The sequence below is a fragment of the Calypte anna genome, chromosome 15, assembly GCF_003957555.1.
Source record: "Calypte anna isolate BGI_N300 chromosome 15, bCalAnn1_v1.p, whole genome shotgun sequence".
In the NCBI taxonomy this organism is placed as follows: domain Eukaryota; kingdom Metazoa; phylum Chordata; class Aves; order Apodiformes; family Trochilidae; genus Calypte; species Calypte anna.
This window is the reverse complement of record NC_044261.1, coordinates 827,444-846,123: the sequence shown is the minus strand read 5'-3', so window position 1 is coordinate 846,123 and position 18,680 is coordinate 827,444. Positions and strand designations below refer to the sequence as shown.

General features: G+C 58.3%; 1 protein-coding gene across 1 annotated transcript in view; it reads left to right on the top strand.

The window, feature by feature from the left end:
- The window catches only part of MYO18B (myosin XVIIIB), a 50,362-nt gene that overhangs the window by 9,707 nt on the left and 21,975 nt on the right, over nucleotides 1-18,680 (top strand). The window contains 24 exon segments of the mRNA XM_030460667.1: nucleotides 2,017-2,184; nucleotides 2,594-2,659; nucleotides 2,662-2,683; nucleotides 3,765-3,805; nucleotides 3,808-3,956; nucleotides 5,090-5,170; nucleotides 5,372-5,531; nucleotides 5,650-5,774; nucleotides 5,777-5,811; nucleotides 6,576-6,759; nucleotides 7,446-7,617; nucleotides 7,737-7,846; nucleotides 9,226-9,291; nucleotides 10,486-10,614; nucleotides 10,881-11,024; nucleotides 12,483-12,572; nucleotides 13,081-13,200; nucleotides 13,332-13,440; nucleotides 13,862-13,986; nucleotides 15,067-15,221; nucleotides 15,987-16,110; nucleotides 16,685-16,885; nucleotides 16,976-17,086; nucleotides 17,720-17,824. Of these exon segments, the coding sequence (XP_030316527.1) occupies nucleotides 2,017-2,184; nucleotides 2,594-2,659; nucleotides 2,662-2,683; nucleotides 3,765-3,805; nucleotides 3,808-3,956; nucleotides 5,090-5,170; nucleotides 5,372-5,531; nucleotides 5,650-5,774; nucleotides 5,777-5,811; nucleotides 6,576-6,759; nucleotides 7,446-7,617; nucleotides 7,737-7,846; nucleotides 9,226-9,291; nucleotides 10,486-10,614; nucleotides 10,881-11,024; nucleotides 12,483-12,572; nucleotides 13,081-13,200; nucleotides 13,332-13,440; nucleotides 13,862-13,986; nucleotides 15,067-15,221; nucleotides 15,987-16,110; nucleotides 16,685-16,885; nucleotides 16,976-17,086; nucleotides 17,720-17,824 (2,792 nt within the window).

The following is an 18,680-nucleotide window of genomic DNA, read 5'->3' as shown; positions in this document are numbered from 1 at the left end:
AACCCAACCAACCAAAATCACAACCAAACAAGCCACAAAACGCTGCAAAACCCCCTGCAAAACCCAAATCCCCATCTCATCAGGGCTCTGTGCCCCTCCTCCCGATGCTCCCGGTTTCCCGTTTGCTCTCAGCCCTCTCTGGGCTCCTCCTTTGGCCGAACCCCTGACCCGGTGCCGGTGCCCCTCTGTGCTGTGGGTGAGCGAATTCCTCCCGATTCCTGCCGGGAGGGCCCCTCTGCTTCCCGGCACCACTCATCAGAGGAGTTCTCGGGTTGCTTTAGGGATGGCCTCCTGCCCTGGTCAGGTTTGTCTCCACTGAAGCTTTTGCTCCTCAGCACCTGGGTTTCCAGGCTGGGGAGGGCTCTGCTGCTGCTCCTGCTGCTGCTGTTGGGTGGTTTTTGGTGTCGGGAGGTTGGTGTTTCTCTGCCCTCCATCACTTGCAGCCCTCAGAAGTTTTTCCTGGTTGGAACCTGGTGGCTTTGGGGAGAGCCTCAGAGAGGGTCTCCAGGGGCTGGGTGCAGTGACCATAGCAGCTGCTGGAGGATGGATGTGATGTCCTTGGGAAATTCTTTTTCCCAGGCAAGAGATGTTGAGGATTGAGGCAGAATGGGGTGTCTGGTGTGCTCCCTGGGGAAGGGGGACCCCAGCTCCAGGGTCCCCAGAAGGAGGGGGTTTGCTGGAGGTGCTGCTGTGAGCACCTCCACTTGGGGGGTGTCAGGGGGTGGTTTCCCTGCTCAGCACGAGGGATGTGGTCCAGGGCTCAAGGAGCAGAAAACACCAGGAATAGCAGGAAATCCCCCAGCTGCTGCTGCTGGCTCACTGGGGTTCCTGCTGACATTGCCTCTCCTGCTGGAGGTTTTTACCATCCCCACCACAGCCCCTGGGCTGGGGGTTTCCTCCCTGCACGCTGCTATGGCACTGTTTGTTCAGTGTCTTTGTTGCAGCAGAGTGGCAGATTTCTTTAATCACCCCATTACACAGTTCTTCCTCTGATAACAGATGGGCTTTAATATGTTGTACATCAGGCAATGGGGCAGCAGAGAATTGACTGGAGAATTTAGTGCAGGGCAGACAAATTAACCATTCAAGCAGGAGGAGCCTCTTTGCCCTCCCTGCCCCTTCCCAGAGTAATAATAAAAAATGAAAATGAAGAAGAGAAGCCCAGTTGCTGGCCAGGCATACATGTGGGCAGTCGAGTGAGACCGAGCTGTGCTGCCCCTGTGTTTTCCTACTGCTTCTCTTAAATATTAAACGGGGCAGAGTAATTACCTTGCAGGTGTTTTACAAGAGTCAACAACCTGCCCAGGAGGGCTGCAGGCTGCTGGTCACTTATGAAGTGTGAAACGGGTGCCTGGGTTGGGATGCTGGAGCAGCTGGGGGGATGTGCAGCTCTGTGCCCCCACAGCCCCTCTGTAGGACATGAAGAGATCTTCTGTCTGAGGGGGCTCAGCATCTGTCCAGCAGCTCAGAATGAAAAATAAGTGGAAACAAAAAATAAATCAAAGGCTGGGTTGTTGTGGTGATTCCTCTGCTCCAGCACAGCCCTTGCTGTTGGAGGGCTTCAAGTCAGAATAAAAAATAACAGGGAAAGATCAAAAGGGGAAGGGGAAGGGGGGTGGCTCTGATGGGTGTGCTGGGAAGCAGCCCCCTGGCTCCAGGCTTTGTTCCCCAGGAGTGGGACCTTGGTTCCAACCCAAACCCTCTCCCTGGCCACCAGCTGTATTTTCAGGGCTTGTTTTGCCCTGAGCCCTGGCGGGGGTCACCTAAAGCCTGAGGTCTCTGGGTGACTGGGTTTCATCTGCTGCTGGTTCTGCTCCCCCCTCCCCAGGCAGCACCTTTCCTTCTTGGGCTTGTAAAAGGATTTGTCCTGCAATCTCTTCCCTGGTGATTTCAAGCTGATGCTGCTGGGTTAAATGCTTCTGTTTGTTTGATCTGAGGGTCTGCAAGAGGGGAGGGGGCAAGGGATGTGTCTGGAGGGGCCAAGCTGTGCCCTGCCTGACCCCCTTCCCTCCCCAGTCGGCAGGAAACAATTCATGAATCGACAGCGCCAGCAAAGCTGCAGAGGTGCTGGGCTGTGACCTGAGGATTTCACCACCTCTGTTCTTCAAACATACCTGAAGCAGATCCTGGCACAGGTGACAGCTCGGGGGGCTCGGCGACCCCCGGAGGAGGAGAGCCAGGCAGGTACTGGGGTGCTGCTGTGTCCCTGTTCCCTTGTCTGAGGGTGAGGGGGGGAATCCCTGTGCCCTGTGCTGCTCTTTGCAGGCAGTGAGGCCATGGGTTCTGCTGGTGCTGGTTAAATTCTTACCTGTGCTGGCACACAGGGATCCTCAGCCGCAGCTGACCCTGTCCTTAGGGACACCCAAGAGCAGGTGAATTCAGTGGTGCCCCTGGCTGATGGGGGTTTAATGCTGTGGAGAGCTTTCCCTAGAAAAGAAGGGAGAAAAAAGCCACCCAAAGGAGGAGGGCAGGAGGCTGGGCATCCTTCCCCTGCCCCCAAGTGAGGGAATTCCCTGCTCCCCAGCTCAGGCTTCCCGGGGCTGGGCTGGGCTGGCATGCACAGTGTGTCTCTGCTCCCCTTTTCCTGTGCCAGGGCCGAAGCTGACGGGTGTGGAGTGTGTGGAGGGGATGGGCTCGGGTCTCTACGAGGAGCTCTTTGCCTCATTGTCTCACTCATCAACAGGTAGGAGATGCTGGGGTGGCTGCAGGCTATGGGGCTCCTTTCCAGTGCTGCAAAGAGGAACTTTGAAGCTCTCTGGGAAGAGGGAGGGGCAGAACCACGCAGTGCCTGCTGCAAAGGAAAACTGATGGGGAGGTGCCATAGCAGGGATGCTCCTGCCCTGGATCAACCCCAGTGGCCTCCTCTGGATTCACTCCAGTAGATCCCTGTCCTCCTCTTGTGTAGGGGGCTGTCCCTAGGGGCTTGTCCTCACATTCCCACCTGGATATCCAGGATGGAAAGAGCACCCTCTGTGCCCTCTTCCTTCAGGTGGTTTAAATCCAAGATGATTGTTTGGATAAATAAAATGATTTGACACCAGAGGGAGACTCAGCCCCCTGCACTGTTCCGTTCTGATGCACAACTGGGTTTGTTGAAGTCAGCATCCACATGAAAGCTGGTGCCCCAAAATACTTCTGTGTTGTCGCTGCAGGTTTATTTTAACCTGAAGCTGAATATGTTTTATTGTAATTCTAGCCAACCAACATCCCAGAGGGGGAATGACTGATGGTGCTCTAAGGGCTGACAGCAGAAGAGAAAAATGTTGCTGATTCTCCTGAATAATAGGACTGAGTCAGGATGTGTTCTGGGTCCCCTCTTCCCTTTAAAGGCAGCAGCTCTGTTTTTGGGCATTTTACTTCCCACTCCATCCCACCAAAGCCTGTGAAGCCATTGTAACAATGACCCAGGTGCCCATTCACATCTTTGGGTGAAGATGTAGAACTTTAAATCACCGGAGTGCCAGGATGGGGCCAAGCATGGGGTGGGCAGCACCTCCCAGCCCCTCCTGAAGTGTTTTGTTGGGGCAGGTCAGGAGCAGCCCTCACCCCTCCCAGGCTGGGAGGAGATGCTGGCGTGAGCAGATGAAAGAAGAGTGGGTGAAGCCTAAGGGAGAAGCAAAGGGGCTGTTATAGGAGGTGCTGGGTGCTCCTTGACCCAAGGAGACACGGGGAGAGGAGGAGATGATGTCCAAGCAGAGGCTTTTGTGTGTAAAACCCAGTTGTGTGTGTGTGTGTGTGTGTGTGTGTGGTGTCTCTTTCCCCAGGTCCTTCTCCTCCCAGCACCTCTCAGTGGCCTCCATCACCGTTGTGACACTCCTGGCTGGCCTCAACCCCCGGCACCAGGGGGTGACAGGGCAGCCACCTTCGAGGAGCTCTGCCACAACTACCCTGCAGGAGAGGCTCAGGCTCTGTTCTATGACAAAACCTTTGTTTCAGAGCTGCAGAGGTACAGAGAGGTGAGAGGAGAGGCTGGCAAGCAGCCTCCTGGCAAGCAGCATCCCAGCACCTTGGTCCCAGCGGGTCCCTGGCATGGGGACTTAATGGGAGGGGGGGCTGCAGAAAGGAGGGGTCTGTAGGGAGCTGTAGCCTGGAGCTGGGTCGTCATCCCCACACTGCCAGACGTGGGTCCTCTGGGGTGTTTCTGGGAGGTGTCAGCCTGGCTGGGCATCTCCTGGGGCTGGCTTGGTCCCAGCTCAGGAGCATCCGTGTCCTTCAGCTGGTTGCCAGCTGAGTTTTTCCTCAGGCCATGAATAATGGAGAACAGAAAGGGAAATGAATAAATGAGAGCAGAAATAAGCTGCTGATAAATGTACAAAGCAGACATGAGCCTATTAAGCCTTGCAGAAGTTCTCTAATACCTCTAGCCCTGGGAAAAAAGATGATTCCCACACTTACAGCCACCCATGGCTTACACTGAGCAGGGCTGCCCTGGAGCAAGACATTTACCTGCTAGCCATGGGGCTGTGGCTGCTAGCCCTGAGCCCTAGGGACCCATGCCACTGCCAGAGGTGCTGATGGTGGCCTCGTGGTGGGAAGAAACTCAGGTCTTGCTGCTGCTTTCTGCTCTGCCTGAATCCTGAGCAGGATCTCCCCCTGTTTTCCATGGAGAGGCCACTGAAGCTCTGGCTCTTGCTCACACACAAGCAGGAGTAATTCTGTGCTCATCCTGCCCCTCCGTGGGGTGCTCCAGAGCCTGGGGGGTGTCAGAGCCCAGAGTGAGCCTGAAGCCCTTGGTTGAGAAAGGGAAACCATGCCTGTGGAGCTGCAAAAGTCCAACAATTGGTTATTTTCTTGGTGCTTCTCCCTTAACTCTTCAGTTATTGTCATATCCAGGGTTTATGCAGCTTGTCTGACATCTGCAAAGTGCTGCAGAAGCTTGTGGGATGTGGTGGTCCCAGATGTGGCTGTGTCCCCGTGTCATGGCACAGGTGTCCCCTGTGGATGCTCTGGCTGGGACAGGGGACCCCTCACAGCCCCCAGGAGCCCAGCCCAGCCCACCCCACCCCACTCTCCTCCCTCTCTGTGCACACAAGTTCTCCTCTGCCTTTCAGCCTGTGACTGAAGACAGCTTTTAAATAATGTTTTCCAGGAGAATGTTGAGGTGTCTTTTGATCTTCCAGAGCGCTCACCACTGGCCACCCTGTCTGTCATCGACCTGAACTCCTCCCAGGTAACCTGTCCTGGGGGGGTTCGGTTGCTCTGGCCGTGCTTGAAGCACCCTCAGAGGTGTGAGGGTGTTCAGGGGCAGAATGGGACCCTGGGGTGGGGATCTCAATGGTGATGTCTGGGGAGGAGGAGGACACGGTTGGGCAGGGCTGGGGTGGAGCAGGCTGGCACCTGCCCCATCACCCAGGGCTGTCCCCTCTGGTAGCCTCAGGTGCTGCCTGGCAGCCCGGGGGCTGCTGCTCGGGGGCTGCTGGGGATCCTGGATGAGGAGGTGCTGACCCCTGGCTCTGGAGATGCCTCTGCCTTCGACCGCCTCTGCTCCTACTTCATCCCACGAGGACCCGAGGAGCACGGGGGTGATGCAGGTCAGCAGGGCTGCCCCCACCCCCCTGGCATCACCCTGGGGCTTGGCAAGGCTGGGGAATGGTGCAGCAAACCGAATACCTCACTGGGCTTTTCTCCTGGGGGTGGTGGTGGTGGCAGGGGACAGCCCCATGCGCCGGTGCCAGCAGGAGCTGCACTTCGAGCTGGGCCACGGGCTGGGAACCGACCCGGTGCGCTACGACCTGACGGGCTGGGTCAGCAAAGCCAAGTTCAACCTCTCGGCCCAGAAATGCCATCCAGGTGCTTGCAGCAGTCCAAGCTGTAAGTGCAAGGGAGGTGCTGAGGTGCCAGGGCCATCCCCCGGCCCCTGTGGGAGGTTTGGGGGAGCTCCCACCCTGAGCGGGGCTGGAGGGGGCAAAGGTGTCCCAGCTCCCAGAGGTGGTTTAGTGGTGGGGATGCTGTAGGGTTGGGAGACATCCCAATGGGAAGGAGAGGGCCCACAACCCGGATGAGATCAGACAGGGTGGGCTGTGGGGGGTCCCTGGCCGTCCCCCCACCTCCTGACCAATGCAGAACCCAGGGAACCCAGCTGGTCCAACCTTGGGTGGGCAAGGAGGGCATCTCGAGTGGGTCCCATCTGCTGGGCAGCCCCAGGCACCTCCTGACATTGGTATTGCATGGCTGGGGTTCAGATTGCTGGGAGAAGAACTGCTGGGAAGGTGGAAACCCCCCAGCTTTCATCCCAGCTGTATGGGAATCCTGTGAGGTTGGTTGGGCTGGGGGGTGCAGATGTCAAAGGGTTTTAATTGCAGCCAGGGAGCCCCCGGGCTGCCCCAGCTCTGCCCCTGCCCTGATGGCAGCAGACACTGCAGAGGGGGCTGGGGGGTGATGCTGCCACCAGCACCTCGCTGGCAAAGCTCTGGGTGCCTGGAGCCAGCAGCTCCATCACCTTGGCATTCCCTCGGGGGTTCTCCTGGCGTGTGCCGAGGGGAGCCGAGCGGCACGGGTGTCGGATTTGGGTCTGTGTGGGGGCAGCAGAGGATCCCGGGGGGCTCCATCACCCCATGTGGTTGCTCACCCCTCAGAGCTGCCGTGCAGGAGCTGGTGTGTCCGTGGCGCCGGGGGCCGGGGCCGTGCCGGGGTCTGGCCGGGCTGGAGGGCTCCTCCCAGGCTGCCCGGCACCGCAACGCCTGCCTGAGGAGGAGCTTCAGCACCGGGCTGGCTGCAGGGAGGAGGAGGTCGGTGTGTGCCCAGCTGAAGATGCAGGCGGTGAGCGTGGGGGCCGGGACCCTCCTGAGCAGGGGCTGGGGGCAGCCCAGGCTGGGGAGGGGTCTGGAGGGCAGGGATGAAGGAGGCTCGGGGTGTTCAGCTTGGAGAGGAGGATGTGGGGTGAAGGGAGACCTTGTTCCCATCTACACCCCCCAGAAAGGAGGATGGAGTGAGGCAGGGGGTGGCCTCTTCTCCCCAGTGACCAGCGACAGGACAAGAGGTGATGGGTTCAAGCTGAGCCAGGTTCAGGTTAGGTACCAGTCAAAATTTCCTCACTGGGGGAGTGGTGAAGCGTTGGGACAGGCTGCCCAGGGAGGTGGTGGAGAAACCATCCCTGGGAGTGTTCAAAAAACGGGCAGATGTGGCACTGCAGGAGATGGGTCAGTGGTTGGGGAGGTGTAGGACTGGAGGGTTGGACTCTGTGATCGTGAAGGTCCTGTCCAACCATGGTGACTGTGATTCAGCCCTCAGCCTTGGTAGCTCCTTGTTACCAACAATAGGGGATGTCAGGGTCCCAACCTGCACCTCCTGCTCACCTCTCCATCCAAAGCTGTTGTTCCTAATGCTCCCATGGGCTCTGAGGGTGGTGGAAGGGTCCTCTCCCTGCTCAGACACCCCAGGGTGGGTGCAGGGGCACCGTTCCCCACCTCTCCCCTCCATCCCCCTGACCTCTCTTCTCCTGGCAGGATGCTCTCACCAACCTGCTCTGGAGGACCCAGCTGCACTTCATCCACTGCCTCGTCCCAGGACCAGGGGTTGGGAGGCTGGATGAGGCATCCCTGGAGCTGGATGTGCCCACCCTGCGAGCACAGCTGGAGGGGACACAGCTCCTGGATGCCCTTCGCCTGCACCGCATCGGTACAGCCCCGCTCCAGAAACCTCCCGACTCTCTCTTGCTGCTTTAATCCCGGCCCAACCCCTCTCCCCCCCAGCATCTGGGTGTCCCCCAGCTCCCAGGGATGTCTCTCTGTCCCCAGGGTATGCAGATCGCCTGCTCCTGTCCCACTTCCGAAGGCGCTTCCAGGTCCTGGCTCCGGATGTGATGAGGAAGTTTGGCTCTGCCAACGAGGTGCCCGATGAGAGCAAGGTGTGTGCTGGGCTGAGCTGGCTCAGGACCCCCAGGGGCCCTGTCAGCTCCCCCCGTGTGGCCAGGGCTCTCCTTGCATCCCTGGAGCTGCCTGCAGGGTGCATTCCCTGTGCCAGCCTGGCTGTGCCCTCTCCAAGTGGGCTGGATCACCCCAGGGTGTCCCTGCTCCCAGTCCTGCCTGCCTCAAGCCCTCCAGGTCCCTGGTGTTATTCTGCTGGATGCTGTTGTGTCCCAAGCTCCAGCATCTCTTGGCAGCTGTGGGTGATGCTCAGTCCCTGCAGGACCTGCCACGGGTGGGAGTGCACATCTGGCCAGCTGCTGAGGAGCTCTGGTAGCAGGGTCACCAGTGTTGGTCTGGGGGTGTTTCCTAAATGCAAAGCTGTCCTCAGGAATTAGGGGTGAAGGAGCAAATCCCAGCTCAGCCAGGCTGAGGGCAGCACCCGCATTCACAGTGCTGCTCAGGAACAGCAATTGGGTTTGGGGTCTGGGGTCAGCCCTCATGGGGGAGCTGGCAGCTGGGGGGTGGCTTTGCATCCTGCTCCTTTTCACCCTTCCCACCCTTCCCATCTGGCTGGGGACAAGCCAGGCAGTGTTCCCAGGGACCCAGCAGAGCACACGGAGGGTCCCCAGGTATGAGACATCCCCTGCCTTCAGACAGCAGTAAAGCAGCAGCCCAGGGCTCCTCACCTCGTCCCACAAAGCCTGAGAGTCTGTGGAGCTCAGGAACGAGAGCTGAGGTTTGCCAGGTTTATTAGGTTTCTAATAGTTTGTAGGAAAAAGCTGGAGAAATCCATCCCCTGCCCCTGGAACAGGCAGAGAAGAACAGAGAGCTGGGAAGAGCCACGAGGAGATGAATTAAACATGGGCAGGAGCTGTGCAAGCTGCCAGCCAGGGTGTGCAAGTGCAGTTAAGACCTCAGGATTTAATAAGACAAGTTTGACAGTCAGAAAAGGTCAATATTGTTATGGAAAGCTGTAAGGAGGCAGAGGGTGCCTGGTCAGCAGCGTGTAAGCTGGGGATTTCCAAAATCCCACCCTCTGCCAGGTTTGGCTCCCTGCAGCCTCCCAGCTCAGCCCTGGAGCAGCAGGAGGTGCTTGGCTGTAAGGGGGGGACAGTGCAGCAATCCCAGCCCTGTGCTGCACCAGCCCCACTGCTGGGGATGGGCTGGGATGGTCCCAGTTTGATGCTGGTGGTCCCTGCCTCCTGCACCCCCTGCTCCATCCCCACCTTTGGCGAGGGGAAGGACACCCAGGAGTGCAGCTGGATGCACCCTCATGGGGTGCCTGAAGGTGCTGGGGGTCTCTGCACCCTCTTTCAGCAGGTTGGTACCAGGGTGCAAATGGTTCTGAGCAGCTGGGCCATGTGCTCCTTCCCTGCAGGTGATAGAGGAGCTGTTCCAAGCCCTGGATCTGGAGAAGAAGAGCGTTGCCATAGGACACAGCCAGGTATGGTGGCTCTGGTGGCTCTGGGCACAGCCAGCCCCTCGCTGGGCACTGCAGCACCCAAAGCCTCCCTGCTGCTCCCCACTGGGAAACCAAGTCTCACCAAAACTCCAGGTAGAGGGGGCTCCTAAGAGACATCTGAGAGGGTTACCCTGGGTACACTCTGTGCCTGGCTGCAGGATCCATCCCCTCTGAAGCCCCTGGTGAGCTTTGGTGTCTGCTGAGCAGCTCCTGGCTGTGATGGGCTGGGGTCAACCCTCCCCTCAGCCAGGCAGCTCCAGGACTTACCATCATTTGAACTGGAATGCAGCAATCTCAAAGAAAAATTAATTTTGCATGCGTGCTCGCCTCCATCCCTCGGAGTCCATAAAGAAAGATCTGACACAGTGGTTCTGAGGAGCAAAATAATTTCCTTTTATCCTGCACGGTGCAGTTCCCAGTTATCTCTGCCATGAAGCTTTGTGCTTAATCAATAGTGAGATAGCAGCTCCACTCACATCTCCTTACTGAGGAGTTAGCTGGGCCGTGGCTTTGAGCATTGATTTTATACCAGGTTCTGGAATTTGCTGGCTTGTGAAGTTAATGCAGGCATTAGTGAGGGAATCAGAGAGGTGGTGGAGCAGTCGTAGTGTTATCTCAGGGAACTGAGATTCCCTGGAATGGTTCTTTGATTCAATCTGGCATCTCTAAAACACAGCTCTTGAGGAGTGGTCCCAGCTCCCAGGGACGTTCTGCTGCTGGGGAAGGTTTTATCCAGAGGGAGCACAGCAAAGAGCCACGGGTCCTGTGTCCCCACAGCCTCACCAGGCAATGGCCTGAGAGATCAATACCAGGACAGATTCATGGCATCAGCCAATCTATCATTTACGAGGTGTTCATGGCAAGTTCAGTCCAAGAAAACAATGTGGTTAATTTTGTTTTTCTATTGTAAACTGTCAGCTTTGCTGTCACCTCTGTGTCTCCTGCCATCCTTGCAGCCAGGGATCCTATCCAAGAACAGGATAGGATAGGATAGGATAGGATAGGATAGGATAGGGTAGAAATCATTCTGGTTGGAAAAGACCTTTAAAACCATCAATCCCAAATCATTGATGATGATGTGGAACAGCACTGGCCCCAGCACTGAGCTCTGGGGAACTCCACTTGTGACTCCAGACCCCATCCTGGGGGGGTTTGACCTCTATTTCTTGCTCTCAGGTTTTCCTGAAGCCAGGGGTCATGTCCAGGCTGGAGAAGCAGCGTGACAAGCTGATAACCCAGCAGCTCATCCTCCTCCAGGCTGCCTGCAGGGGCTTCCTCAGCCGGCAGAAGTTCAAGAGGCTGAAGGTACCCATCCCATGGGGCATGGACACCCCGAGCCCCAAAAAGCATGGGCCTGGGTGCTGCAGGGGCTCAGTGCTGCTGTGCTACCACCCAGAGCATCCTGTTTAAAGCTGTTGGAGCAGAGCAAGCTGCTCCTTTGCAGGGTGCCCCCTGTGCCCTCCCCCGTGGTGCAGAGCTCCTCAGCCACTCCATCCCCCCTCAGCCCAGTCCTTCCTGGTGGGCTGGGTTCTGGCAGGGTTTGGGGCACTGCTGGCTGTGTCTCCCCCCAGATCCAGCGCCTGGCAATCCGCTGTGTCCAGAAGAACCTGGTGCTCTTCCAGGCTGTCAGACACTGGTCCTGGTGGCAGCTGCTGAGCCGCCTGCGGCCCCTGCTCAGTGTGAACCTGACTGAGGAGCAGCTCCGTGTGAAGGAAGTGAGTGCCAGGGGGTGGGATGGGGGGGATGGGATGGGATGGGGTGAGGTGGGGTGGAAAGGGAGGGGATAGGGTGGAGTGGGATGGGGTGGGGTGTGATGGAATGGGAAGGGAGGGGATGGAATGGGAGGGGATGGGATGGGATGGGATGGGATGGGATGGGATGGGATGGGATGGGATGGGGTGGGAAGGGAGGGGATGGGATGGGGTGGGATGAGTGGGGTGGGATGGGTGGGAAGGGAGGGGATGGGATGGGGTGGGATAGGTTGGGGTGGGGTGGGATGGGATGGGATGGGGTGGGGGGTGATGGGAGGGGAGGGGATAGGAGGGGAAGGGATGGGGTAGAGTGGGAGGGAATGGGTGGGGTGGGGTTGGGATGGGGTGGGGTGGGGTAGGGTAGGGTGGGAGGGGATGCTTTAGGTGCTCTGCCTGGTGGGTCAGTCAAACTGGAAGTCTCCTCTGTCAAGGCAAGGGTGGTTTTCTGAATAATGGAGAAATCATCATAGGTTCTTAACAGCACATCTTCCCCTCCCAGTCACGTGCTTTGCAGGGACAAATAATTCTCCTTCTTCTTTAGAGGGACAGTAGCACTGTGTCCCCACAGCAGAAGCCCCTTCCCCAGGGATGTCCCCATGCCCTTCCTGAGCTCCCTGGGGCCAGCCTGGCTGAGCTGAGCCCCTTGGGCACTGGTGCCTCACAGCAGTCTGTGGGGTGATGGATGAGATGAGCAGCCAAACTCATGCTCTGTGCTGTCACCAGAGTGGTGCCACCTTCCATCTGTGCTGCCACTGCTGACAGGAGATGTTAATGGGCATTTGCTGACCCAGGAGAGGAACCTTTCCCTCCTGTGCACCATCCGAGACCTCTGCTAAATTCTCAGTCCATCTTCCTTGGCATCCCGCTCCTCCTTCAGCCTTAGCAAGGTCTGAACAAGATGTTTCCAGGCAGCTTCAGACAAAATAAAAGCTGCCCAAGCCTCTGTTCCTCTCTCCAAACCCTCCTGGGATCCATCAGGCCCCGTCACCCCTTCACCTCTGTTTTGATCCCAACTTGGCACGTTCTGCTCCTGCTCAGCAGAGAACATCAAAGCAGAACAAGGCTGCAGTGAGCAGCCAGGAGCAGAATCCCAGCGAGTGCTGTGCCTGTGATCCCCTGCCAGGGCCCCACACCAGCAGAATGCTGATGTCTGCCTGCTCAGCCCTGGCTTCTGAGCTTTGCTGGGTTCTCATACAACGTGCTCTGTGCACACACCAGAGCTGACGTTCCCTCCCAGGAAATGGACATCAGGAGCTGTAGTCCCAGTGATTTGCAGGCAGCAGCCTTCAAAGTCAGCGTGGGAAATTTTATTAATAAGGCAGCTATGTCTCTCCTACTTACTCTGAACAGAAAACGAGGTTTTCGTAAATCAGCTGAGAAGGCTGGAGCTCTCCACGTGTGTTGTTTTGCAATCTTCCCTAGGAGGAGCTGGCAGCACTGAGGAGGAAGCTGGAAAAATCTGAGCAGGCGTGCAGTGAGCTCAGGCAGACCACGGAGAAGCTGGAGAGCAAGGTAGAGCCCAGCCAGAGCCTCTGCTGCTGCCTCACTTGGCATGTTGGAAGTGAATCCATTTTGGGTTAGATGTGCCCAGCAGCTCCGTGGGCAGGGAGCAGGTCCAGAGGCACTGGAAGGGTGCAGGCTGGGTGGGATGGGGGATGCAAAGGACCTTCAGAGGTCACCTAGAGCAGGTGGAATCAACTCCCCAGGTTAGCAGTTCCCCCCCTTCATTCTCTGCCCGTGGTTTCAAATGAAATGTGGTGCTGAGTGGTGAGATGTGATGAGCCCAGCTGGCAGGGCAGTGCTGGTGCCATCTGTCACCTCTGCAGTGACAGCAGGCAGCTCCTGTCCCCCGGGGTGCAGCCCCCCAGCAGCACTTGTTGCTTACTGGGCACCGCTGGTGGGAGCCCACTGGTGACACTGGTTGGTGCCAAGGTGCACCTACCACATCCCCTGGGTAGGGGGGAGCAATCAGGACACTGCCCATCCCCCCCAAGCTGTCATTCCTGGTGCTGCCCCCCAGATCATGGACCTGACGACGGAGCTGTGGGATGAGAGGCACAAGGGGGATGTTGCCTGCCAGGTCCTGGATGGGGAGCGGGCAGAGAGGCTGCGGGGTGCCCGGGAGCTGCAGGACCTACAGGTAGGAGACCCCTGAGCCTTGGGGCTCTGCTGGTGGCCGTGCCTTGCTCCTTGGCACAGCCTGACTGGACACCAGGGCCTTACAGCCGGGTCAAGCTGCTCTCCTCCTCCCCTCTCCCTGGGTTTCCCCAGAGCAAACACGAGCAAGTGCAGAAGAAACTGGAGTCAGTGGAGAAGCAGCTGGAGGAGGCCCAGCAGCTGGTTCAGTTGCGTGAGATGAAGATAAGTGGCTCTGGAGGAGGTAGGGACATCCCTTTGGGGGGGTGCATCCCTTGGGCATCCACATGTGGGATGGGGCAAGCTCATGTGCTTCACCTAAGGCAGGGACTCCATGAATCCCAGAATCCCAGACTGGTTTGGGTTGGAAGGGACCTCAAAGTTCACCCAGTCCCACCCCCTGCCATGGTCAGGGACACCTCCCACCAGCCCAGGGTGCTCCAAGCCTCATCCAACCTTCAGCACTGCCAGGGATGGGGCAGCCACAGCTTCTGGGGGCAACCTGGGGCTCAGCACCCTCACCCCAAAGAATTTATCCCTGATGTCCAACCTCAACCTCCCCTCTCACAGTTCAAAGCCATTCCCCCTCATCCCATCCCTCCAGCCCCTTGTCCAAAGTCCTTCCCCAGCTTTCCTGGCACCCACCCAGGTCTCTCCATCCCCAGGGGAGGAGTGGGAAGTGCGTTTTGACTGCGCTCAGACAGAGATCACCTTCCTGCGGAAGCGCCTGGGGCAGCTGGAGGAGAGGCTGGAGGCTGAGCTGGCCACCAGGACAGGGCTGGAGCAACAGGCAAGTGCTGCCACCCCCAGGGAGGGGACAGGGACTCCCCAGGGTCACACCGAGGAGCAGGGCTGTTGCTGGGGCTGGTTGTCTTCTCCCTTCTCCCATGGTAGTGAAGCTTCACAGGGCTGAGGCTCAGCTGCTGCTGCTGCCGCTCTCACTGACCAGGGAAAACTCTTGTTTGCTGCTGCTTTGGAAATAAATCCCCTACAGTTCCCTTCAAGCTAAAAAAAAAAAATTAAAAATCACTTTTTTACATGGCAAAATTCAACCTTGGTCAAGTGTGAGAGTGAGAGCAGGATGGAGAGAGGTGGGGAGAGGCTCAGCCTTGGTCTGGGGTTTGGGTACTGGATGGGGTCATGGTCCCATCACCTGCCCCACAAAGAGCTGCTAATGGGAAGAGCTGGCAGGTCTCAAGCTTTGCCACAAGGAGGGGGAAATTCTGTGTGCCTGGGAGTCAGGTCACATTCCGAAAGGAGAAAGTAAATAAATTAATTTTATTCATGGCACATTAAAAAGTCATAAGAAGAGCAGCCCAGTCCTCAGCACTTGGGAAAAGCAAAACAGCCCATTTGCTTTCAGACAGCTTGGAATTACAGGCTTCATTAAGGCAAGATTTTTGCTTATTTAAAGCTAACGACTCCATTCTCTGCCTGACCACAGCCCCAGACACCCTCGGGGGGGTGGGTGGTGAGTGGGTGGGTGGGTGGGGGTGCGGGCAGTGCCCTCAGCCGAGGAGCAGGTCCCTGGGAGGGCTGGATGGGGTGACACATCCCCAGGTGCCCCATCCCGGGATGTAGGAGCAGGGCTGGGGGCTGCAGGAGGGGGGCTGGGGGCTGCAGGAGGGGGGCTGGGGGGCTGCAGGAGCGGGGCTGGAGGCTGCAGGAGCAGGGCTGGAGGCTGCAGGAGCAGGGCTGGGGCTGCAGGAGCGGGGCTGGGGGCTGCAGGAGGGGGGCTGGGGGCTGCAGGAGCAGGGCTGGGGGGCTGCAGGAGCAGGGCTGGGGGCTGCAGGAGCGGGGCTGGGGGCTGCAGGAGCAGGGCTGGGGGGCTGCAGGGTCCCTCCCCGCTGAGCCCCGGCTCTGCCCGCAGCTGGGGCAGGCACAGGCAGCCTGCGAGGCGTCCCGGAGCCGCTCCCTGCAGCTGCGGCGGCGATGCCGGCGTCTGGAGGGGGAGCTGGAGGATGCCCGGGTGCTCGCCGAGAGCCAGCAGAGCCGCAGCCACGAGCTGGAGAAGAGGCAGAAGAAGTAAGGCTGGGGATCTGTTTATAAACTGAGGGGGATGGCAGGAATTGGGATGGCCCCGGGACACGGGTGGAGTCACCGTCCCTGGGGGTGTTTAAAAGGACTTTGGAGCTGGTCCTTAGGGACAGGGTTTAGGAGCTGGTTGTGGTGTTGGGCACAGGTTGGGCTGGATGAGCTTGGAGGTCTCTTCCAACCTAAACACTGTGACTCTGTGAGCTGAGGCTGCAGGGATGCTCAGGGTGGCTTCAAGGGGAGATCCCAGCAGAGCTGCTCTTCTCACCTGCCTGAGGTCACACTGAGCTGGAGGGGGAGAGGGTGGGGGATAGGGGGTATGGGGGTGGTATTGTTACATCCCTTTTGTTTTTGTGGCTGGAACTCATTCCCATGACAGAAATCCCCCTGATGCAGCACTTGGTGGCTTCATGGGGAGGGGATGCTGGAGATGCTGGTTCCCCCTGGTGCTGGGATGTCCCAGGCTTGGCCGTGCCCTCAGTGTGGATGTGCCTGTGCTGGAGAGCTGCTGGCAAATTGTGCAGCTTTAAAATTTCTCTTATTTTGGACTTGATTGCCAGCATTCCCTGCTGGCCTGTGCTGCTGGGGGGCCAGGGCTTGGGCTGACCCAGAGACATGGGGGTTGCTGAGAAGCTGCCAGGATTATTGCTGGGAATTAGCAATGCCTCCCGACCTGAAACCAAGCCCTGGGTGCAGCAGAGCAGCCCTGCCATTGCTGATCCTCCCAGGGGAGGTAACGTGGGTTCCACTCTCCAGGTTTGACCTGCAGTTAGCCCAGGCCCTGGGGGAGTCTGCCTTTGAGAAGAGCCTCCGTGAAAAAGTGTCCCAGGAGAACACCAGCATCCGCTGGGAGATGGGGAAACTGCAGCAAAGCCTGGAGGTAGGAGAGAAATCACCCCTGGGCAGCACTACAGCCACTTCTGGGAGCAAAGCTGTTCCCTCCCCAATGGCAGCAGCAATCAGACACAATCCCCCCAGACTGATTGCAGTGTAAATGACATTCTCCTTTCCCAGGGGAAAGGCTGCTGCCTCTCACCAGTGACACCCTTAGCTGATTAGACCCACTCTCATTTTCACTGAAGTCACTCGTGCTCTTTACACCTCCACCCCCAGTGTCCCCTGTGCCCCCCAGGGGTGATTCTGCACCCACTGAGCCCCCCACAGTGGCAGGGCAATGGTGTGCTGGGCTGGGGGAGCCCAAAGGTGCTGCCAGGTCCCCCTCAGGCTGTGGTGGGTGTGGGGGCAGCCCCTGGGGAGAAGGCAGCGAGGTCAGGAGCAAAACCCAGAGGGAAGGGATGCTCGTGGTGGGGCTGGGAGGGGGGTGCCTGCTGCTGCTGGGTGTTTAGGGTGCTGCTGTGGGGAACAGCCAGGTCTGAGGAGCAGGGTGCTTGTGCAAGCCCCTCTCCCACGTGTGGGGCTGGGCTCTGACTGGTGGTTCTGCCCCCCCTGAGCAGCAGAAGGAGGCAGAGGTGTCCAGGCTGGCAGAGAAGGTCAGCACACTGACCAGCCGGGTGCAGGAGCTCAGCACCCCCACCACCCAGGACCCCCATACCGTGCCCATGCTCAAGAAGCAGCTCTGGGAGCTGGAGGGCAGTGCTGCTGAGCAGAAGAAGGAGCTGGAGAGGCAAACAGCTGCTGTTGATCACCTGGAGCAGGTAATGAGCTGGGACTGCTGGGGGGTGTCCATCCTGCACCATCCTTCTCCCTCGAGGATCCTGTGCCATCCCCCTGTGCTGCTCTTTCAGCTCCACCAGAGGATGGAGCTAGAGATGGAGAGGATGAAGCAGATCCACCAGAAGGAGCTGGAGGACAAGGAGGAGGAGCTGGAGGACGTGAGGCAGTCCTGCCAGAGGAGGGTAGGTTGGTGGTGGTGTTGGGTATGGGGAAGATGCTGGGTGCTCCCCAGGGTCTCCCCATCTGCAGTGCAGAGGAGGAGCCGTTCCCAGGGGGTCCTTGCTCCCCAGGAAGCAGTGGGGATGGATGAGCAATGCTTCCCCACCACCAGCCCAGCATGAGCCCCTGGGTGCAAAATTGGGTTTGGGGTCAGATGTGAGTCCCTGGGGTGTGATGCAGCACACGGGCACAGCAGTGTCACACCCAGGGCACTAACTCCAGCCAGCCAGGGCTCTGGGCTTGGTGACAGTGGACAGAAAACACCCTCATAACAGGGCCACGAGGTTGGTAGATGGCAAACACCAGTTTTCTCCCAAATCCCTGGGAAGTGTGGTTCATCCTTTCTCTCCCTTACCCTGCGTGGCCTGGGTGTGATTTTCCAAATGAGTAAATGGCAGAGACACTCTGGAGAGCAATCAGTACTTAGCAGCCTGCTCCTGTTCCCTTTTCCAACACTGTCCTGGGGGTGCAGGAGGTGTTTGTGCACACCCTTTGCTGGGGGCAGCCCCGGTGCCCATCACCGTGGTGTCTGTGGCCGGTGGGGTGGGGGCTTTGTCCGGGCTCTGAGGGGATCTGGGGTTGTCTCCTGGGCACAGCTCCGGCAGCTGGAGATGCAGCTGGAACAGGAGTGTGAGGAGAAGAGGACAGTGCTGCATGAGAAGCAGGACCTGGAGGGGCTCATCGGGACCCTCTGTGAGCAGGTGAGCAGATGGTGCCCACCCGGGGGGCTGCTGGTGAGCAGGGCATGAACCCCCGGTTTTGTAGCTCAAAAAGCACCAGGTTGCCATGGTGGGAGGGGGCAGCAGGGGCTGCTTCCAGCTACAGAACCAAATCCATCGGCTGTGGTGGTGGGAAGAGCTGGAGCTGCAGGAAGATGCTGCCGGCTGCTGCCCCAGCTGCTGGGGGGGCAGGGACTGATCTGCAGCTCCAGAGGAGTCCATTAACAGAGGGAAAAAAGATCCAGCCCGGGAAACTAATTAAGGAAATGGAGATGCCAACGATTTCTGAGCCCTGCAAATGCCAGCCAGCTCTAAACCAGGTTACAAGGTCAAACCCACACAATTAATTTTAAGGCAGTGAGCAGAAAATAGAATGGGTTTGAAACGGGAAGAGTCGTGGAGAACACTCAGTGGATAAATGCTCTGGGCTTGAGTTAGGCTGGAATGAAGCCCTGAGACCCTCTCTGTGTTTATTTGGAGTTTTCCTAATAGTTTTATCCTTGTAACCATGGCTGGTCTCAGCTTGAGGGGGGAGTGTAGAAGGTTGGGTTTTTTTAGGTTTTTTTTTACAGGTGCTTTACCTATTTCCCTTCTTCAGAAGGGATGTGGTGACACCAGGCTGCCTGGGGACCACCCCCCACAAACACCCAGCAGTGCTGGGGATGCCCTGGGGAGGGATCGCTGCTTCCCCCCGCTGGCGGCAGCGCCGGTGCCGTCCCTGGGTGCTGGCGGGGACCCCAGATGCTTCACATTAGCGATGTGTAAATAACTCCTAATGAAGCGTTCCTCATCAGCCTTTCGAGGTGTTTTTGTTTTGTTTTGTTTTTTCTTTTCCCTT